Below are 7,000 nucleotides of genomic sequence, written 5' to 3'. Positions count from 1 at the left end.
CAACCCGATACACAGCAGGAGATGAGAAGATGGGTCACACACTTGCCATTGAGCTACTGTCAAAAAACTGTGGTTGTGCCCACCCAAGCTACATGCTTCTCAGGTCTGACATCATGGGATTGCTGGCACAGATGATGAAATACACTGTTTTAGATTTCTGTCCTCCTTACACTATAATAATAATAATACAGACACAGTAAACATGCCCCCCCATACACTGTGTGCATGGGACATGTATGCATAACTCCTGGTGTCTGATGCCTCACTTGGCAGCAGAGCATTTAAATCTCTGTTGAAATCTAGCCCAGTCTGACTCTAAAGGGCTTAAAATCTGAACAGATTTGCCTAGCAAGACATCCAATTACAATACAAATCTCTACCCAGTCAGGTCCCACACTGCRGCTGTTAGCCAGCCCTAGTAATGGTGGGTGTAACTGAACTGTCACTTCCAAAATTAGCACCCTATTCCAGATACATTGCTTAGTGTTGCTATGTGGAACAAAAAAAGCAGTAACAGACAAAAAAGTTTTAACTACTTATTTTGCAGTTTGAAAAGATCTTTGCAAGTGTGACTTAATCACTTGTAACAACTGATTGAAGACCTGTTAATAAACATTAACCTGCATATTGCTTACTGATGAGTGCTTTATGTGTTCTTGTCTCTGCAGACTGGAGAAGTCCTGAAGATTGATGGAGGGCCATGCTATTCAAACAGCAGGCGTTGCTGAGACAGAAGCTCCTTGTGCTAGGCAGCCTTGCTATTGGAAGTCTCCTGTATCTAGTTGCCAGAGTTGGGAGCTTGGATAGGTAAGTCATTAAGTAGCTGTTCTCCTAATTATAATGGGTTCAGAGTGTTCTGAGTTTTTGTTTAAACGGTAATTGCACAAAGGCCTGATTTCTTTCTTTTTTTTTCTTTCTACTCATGTATAGAAGGACTGTCCACTTTAGTACTGATTTTCATTGTTCTTTCCTCCCCTTTGCAGAAGGGAATAATATAATAGAGTTGCAGGTCATCTCTGTCAAAGTATCTCTGTCTTCCCATTTGTATTCTAAATGCATTTGCACTTATTTTCAGAGAAGAAATAAAACAGCATCCAGTAAAAATGTCATTACAGTAGCTCATTTTTGACTGTGTGCATCTGTGTGTTGACCTCTAGTTTCAGCAAAACAGTTATGATGTATTTATGTATCGTCTTTCCTAAATTTACAATCAAGCAATTAATATGCTACGGTGGTAGTTAAAATTAAGTATGAGCCTGCAGAGCAGCTTGTCAAGTTTTGAATACTATTTCACTTGAAAGATTGCTGCAGGGTTTGAGAATTTTAACAGTGTTAATTAGCTAGGATTTTCTGGAGTTGAATGTGCCAGATAAGTAGGTTGTCTCTGCAAGTGATTTCCTGCAGAGAAGTAGAAAATCCAAGAGACGAAATCAAGGAGTATTTGGCACTTTTGACCAGGCCAGTTTCCAGCTGGTTGTTGACAGTGTAATAGTAGTACTACCAGCACTAACAGTGCTGTTTCTGACACATTCAAAATGACCTGGGATTGCTTTAATGTGTGATACACAAAGACAGGGTAAAAAAAGCTGCTTTGGAAAAGCAAGTGAAACTAGAGTTCAGGATTTCCAGAAGCTAGTAGACAGCTTATTAGTGCTACTGGTCTATTAGCTCTTTTAAAAGACGGAAAATATTATTTGAGCTCAAAATTGTGACATAACACTGGTCGAATAGGCAATGTTAAGTAAGAATGGAACTACAGAGTATCCATTGCTTGGTAATGACGAGCTCAGTCTGAGGTTCCTGGATGTCTTCTTCAGATGCTCAGCCCTGCTCCAGGAGAAGAGGGAGTCAGTGTACTCAGYTAAGAATAAGCACTTTGTAAATTAAGCCCAGAATTTATATCTTCCTTCCCCTGGTGGTCAAAGCAGCGCTGATGCTTCAAAGGTGAAAACTTCACTGAGACTAATGCAATTCTGTAAATGGGGACAGCATTCTTTATTGGTCCCTGCAGAAATACATCTCATGCTCTGAGGCATGAAATCTAATTAACCTTATACTATTATCTATGCTYGCATATCTACAGAATTTATTGAGGGCCGTAAAATTATCCAGCCACAGTATTTGACTCACTGACCTCCTGCAGCAGTGAATTCCACAGGTTTCATATATAATGTTGCCAATGGCAGTAAAATTCAGTTTCATCCTCTTGCATTATGCAGCATGAAAAATACCACACTGTTAAAAAAGCCCTTGATTTGGACTTGTTATGAAAGAGAGAGAAAAACACAGATGGATTAACTGGAAATGTACTTCTACCTCTGCAGTAGGGCACAATTCAAGCTTGTTGAATTTGTCAGTAAMAGGACACTGTGAGTGGCTTCAATTGGCTTTGGAATAACTAGTTGTTCAGGAAGAAATCCAGATTCATTTATGCTTTATTTATGCTGCTCCAATTTGAACAAGACAGCTGGGAATGGACCACATTTAATAGTCTCAGATTAGGCTCTTCATCTGGATTTTTTTTTCTTTATTTTTTTGGGGGACAGAAAGGAAATCACCAATAGTTTACCTGATGCTCTGAGTCATAAGATGTTATAAGTTGAGCACTTACTTACAGGGGAGGCTCTGGCCCTTTGGATCCTGAGTGAATGAAGTGTAGAAGCTCAAACAAATTCTGTGGCTAGCAATTCTGAGAAAATTGTGATCAGTCTTCAAGTTGCCTACCTCTCTCTACTGGCAGTGCAGGGAGCCTCTGTACCTAACGCTCTGAACCACTCCTGMTGGAACCAAGCTTATAATCTTTTGCCACTGCAATGTTTACATTGGAATCATATTAGCAAGTACTCTGGATCAGGAGAGACAGTGCAGGTAGTACTGCTACTTGTCACTAAGACTGCTCAGCTCTTCCCATTATAAAACTCTATTTTAAGTGTTCTGAAATTTGCCAATAGTATAATTCTTTGAGATGAATTGTTCTACTTTAGTTTTTTTTCAAGAATAATATTGGTAATAGCTTGAGAAACTGCTTGTTTCAGAAGAGTAACTTCACAATGATGTAAAAAAGGTCTTTCTTACACTCTCTTTGCAAAGGACCCTGTTATTTTAATGGAAAAAAAGACTCAGAGAATCAAAAATGTTAACGTGCTGCAGTATAACAGCTAATAGTTACGGTTGGAGCTCAGCTACCAAGAGCCAACAGCCTGCTTAATCCAATAACTGCCAAGGTTTTCATAAAAGATATTTTTCTATTGTGTAGACAGAGAAAAAGAAAGGGGAAAGACTTACAAAACTGATATATAAAGTGTTGAAGAAGGACTTTTAACAGCATCAGTCTTTCCCCTAGGCTAGAGGATATCTTGAGTATTTATTTACTTTTAAAGGAAACCACCCTGTTTGGCAAGCTGTTGTGTTACACTGAAGGCACTAACTGTCTTTTTGAGCAAAAGAGATAAAATTAGTTGAGATAGGTCTGGAACTGCTGTTGTGGAATCCTTTTTGCTTGAAAACAAATAACTAAAGCTCATGTGAACCCAGCAATGTCATCTGGGTTGTTTCCTCAGCTCTGTCTGGACAAGCATCTGGATAATCAAGGCAACAGTGATCTGGTCAGCCAGAGAGATCAAACTTATTTGTCCCCACCATCCATTGTGCTAGCTTCAGTGTCAAATTAGAGACCCCAACAAGCAGTGAAGGATGGAAAAGCTACAAAGAAATAAATAATTCTGTCCTGAAAGCAGGTTTTGAATAATATACAGTAAATGAGTGAGGGGCCACAAGCTGAGGAACCAAAATAAATGCTGAATACCTAAACAGATATTAATGAGCATTGCCCATCTGGTGTACTGGCTGAGGTAGGGGTCCTGTGAAAAGTAATAGCATGTGGTCATGTAATTTAAAAAACATATAATATATATGCACAGAAAGCTCATATTAAAATTGCCTAGGCAACCTTTGTTCTCACATATCTTTAATTTTGAAGAACACAGTTCTGCAAAATTATTAATGATATTTTTCTGTAGGATTTTGGAAGCTCTCTCTACATGGTGATTTCATCTTCAGTGCTGTATTAGCCTGTATAATGAGCGAAACACTGATCTGGGAAAGGGGGAGAGGGCTTCTTCAAAGTTCTATAGTAGCAAAATTTAAACATTTTTCTTACTGAATTAATTCTTGCATTCAGTGATATCAAACAGAAGGAAGCATATAAAAAGTGGAAAATATATGAAATAATTTCAAATGAATATAACAGAATAGCATAAACATGCAGGGGCAAAAGAAGAAAAGCTAAGGCAAAAAAAAAAAGAGGTACAGTTGGGAGGATACATAAGAGACGATAAGAAAATTGTACAGGTAATGCAATAAATGTATTTTAAAAAAACTTTTCTTGTTGCTCTTTCTATGCCTTGATAATCATCCCTGATTCTGAACCTTGGTCCTTCTGATTCTATCTCAGGGAAAACACAGGGCAGTTGCTAATGAGGAGGGAAAATATTGAGAGTCAATGCCTAGAAAGCTGAGTGTCTAATCCTTTTTATTCCTCGTCACTAAAAAGGCCTTCTCTGGATCAGGCAGCTAATAAAGTGAACAATGGGAACCATGGGAAAGTATTCAGGCCAGAATAGGAGAAGTGTTGGTAACAGAAGACTTAGATACACTGTGTTTTCAGATCAAAATGGCCAAATAAAACTAACGTTAGAATACTTAAAAAACTGCTGAAGCAATCTCACCCTAATCAGTAGCATGGGAAAGGAAGCAAGGTACATGAATCCTAGAGAAGAGTAACCATAGTGCCTGTGCTTGAAAAGAACGAAAAGGTGGAGTTAGGACTTACTAACTACTCAGTCAAATCATAGCAAAATATCAGAATAAATAATCAAATGATTTGCAAACTTTTTAACTATTGGCAGAATAAAGTAGAATGTGAAAGATACACACATTGCATTGCAATAGGCTTCCATTAATCTATTTGACTTATACTATAACCTTGCCTTATGAGCTGTCCTCTGCTTACAAATATCTCTTATGCTGATTGCAGACTGCAGCCCCTCTGTCCCATTGACAGTCGATTTGGACCCCATGGCCAAGAGGAAATCCCGCTCCGAGCTCTGCAGTTCAAACGTGGGCTACTCCATGAGTTCCGTAAGGGTAATGCCACAAAGGAGCAGATACGACTCCACAATTTGGTTCAGCAGCTTCCCAAGGCCATCATCATTGGGGTGCGGAAAGGAGGTACCCGAGCACTGCTGGAGATGCTGAACCTTCACCCCACAGTGGTCAAAGCTTCTCAAGAGATTCACTTCTTTGACAATGATGAGAACTATGCCAAGGGGATTGAGTGGTACCGGAAAAAAATGCCTTTTTCTTACCCTCATCAAATAACAATTGAGAAAAGCCCTGCATATTTTATCACAGAGGAAGTACCTGAAAGGATTTACAAAATGAACTCATCTATCAAACTATTGATCATTGTCAGGGAACCCACCACAAGAGCTATTTCTGATTACACTCAGGTGCTGGAAGGGAAGGAGAGAAAGAACAAAACTTACTACAAATTTGAGAAGCTGGCTATTGATCCTAATACCTGCGAAGTGAACACTAAGTATAAGGCAGTGAGAACCAGCATCTACACAAAACACCTGGAGAGATGGTTAAAATATTTCCCAATTGAGCAGTTTCATATTGTAGATGGAGACCGACTCATCACTGAACCACTGCCAGAACTCCAGCTGGTCGAGAAGTTCCTAAATCTTCCTCCAAGGATAAGTCAGTACAATTTATACTTCAATGCCACCAGAGGGTTTTATTGCTTGCGATTTAACATTGTCTTTAACAAGTGCCTGGCGGGTAGCAAGGGACGCATTCATCCAGAGGTGGATACCTCTGTCATTACCAAATTGCGCAAGTTCTTTCATCCTTTTAATCAAAAATTTTACCAGATCACTGGGAGGACATTTAACTGGCCCTAAACTGAACTTCATACAACACATTCTGTTGCACCTGAGACATGCAATAATGTCTCTGCTAAAATATGCACTTTTCATAGACACGGCTATCAAAGTAACTTTTTTCGTGCATACCTGTACATATGCAGTGTGTGACCAAATATATGGTGGGATCAATCTTTTCTACAGAGTAGCAACTAACATAAATTTACTGTCAGCATAGTTGCATCTTTTAAGATATAATAATAAAGGAAAAGGTGGTATTTAGGGAAATAAATTCAGATACCATTAAAAGGGTCAGTGTTCCTCTTGCTTAGTAAAGTGTTTATGTGACTTACTTATTGATCTAAGCAGAATGTTAGTTTATGCCATTCAAATTCATGTCAAAACTCTGTGAAGCTGTGGGGAAGCATAATATTCAGGCTATATTTGGTATATATATTGCTAAAGGAATACTGACACTTTAAATACAGTGCTGAATTTTTACAATGACAGTGGATAGWACTATTTTCTTATTATTTGAAATGAGTATCTTATCTCATATAAACTACATTGTTTCAGAGTTCCTGTGGTGAGTTTGCACTATTGTTTTATTGTATGGACCATACTGTCACTTGTAGCATATCAATCATGCGTCAAAAAAAGGTCTAATAATTTCTTCTTCTATGCTCGTGTGTCAACAAAGAGCAACATTGTGTACATAGTGTACAATGTTTGTAAATACCAGTTTCACACTAAGTAATTCTATTTTGTAAACTGAATATGGCTATTTAATTTATTGTGAAAATTAAATTTATTGTGGTATTTAAAAATGGAATGGATTAAAATTACCTATATGTGCAACTGCTTTTCACCTTTGCTTGATGTGTATCAGTGTGGTCCCTTAGCTCAGACAAACTGTGTGCATGTGCGTGAGAAAGAGTTTCACTTGCAAACCTGGTTTTAGACCATTGAGAAAACTGATATATGAGGTGAAGCTGAGTTTGTTAAAAAACTCAGCCATCTGGAAATGTGGTGTAATATACACTTCAAAGAACATTATTGCTGTTCTGTTACAG

General features: G+C 38.2%; 1 protein-coding gene across 1 annotated transcript; it reads left to right on the top strand.

The window, feature by feature from the left end:
• The first annotated feature begins 693 nt into the window (after nt 1–693).
• Nucleotides 694–6,785, top strand: HS3ST5 (heparan sulfate-glucosamine 3-sulfotransferase 5). The gene is made up of 2 exons (XM_026088805.1): nt 694–807; nt 5,036–6,785. The coding sequence occupies exons 1-2, from the start codon at nt 701–703 to the stop codon at nt 5,964–5,966; spliced, it is 1,038 nt and encodes a 345-aa protein (XP_025944590.1). The 5' UTR covers nt 694–700; the 3' UTR covers nt 5,967–6,785.
• The last annotated feature ends 215 nt before the right edge of the window (nt 6,786–7,000 follow it).

Source organism: Apteryx rowi, unplaced genomic scaffold, assembly GCF_003343035.1.
Source record: "Apteryx rowi isolate R43461 unplaced genomic scaffold, aptRow1 scaffold_785, whole genome shotgun sequence".
NCBI classification, from domain to species: domain Eukaryota; kingdom Metazoa; phylum Chordata; class Aves; order Apterygiformes; family Apterygidae; genus Apteryx; species Apteryx rowi.
Note: the sequence above shows the minus strand (reverse complement) of the source record. Positions and strands in the feature narration are given on the sequence as shown.

What these genes read in the sequence shown, in the direction of transcription:
- HS3ST5 (XM_026088805.1), top strand. Translation starts at nt 701, where the DNA reads ATGCTATTCAAACAGCAGGCGTTGCTGAGACAGAAGCTCCTTGTGCTA. An exon ending in AGAGTTGGGAGCTTGGATAG is followed by an intron (nt 808 to 5,035) that starts GTAAGTCATTAA and finishes TGCTGATTGCAG; the next exon opens with ACTGCAGCCCCTCTGTCCCA.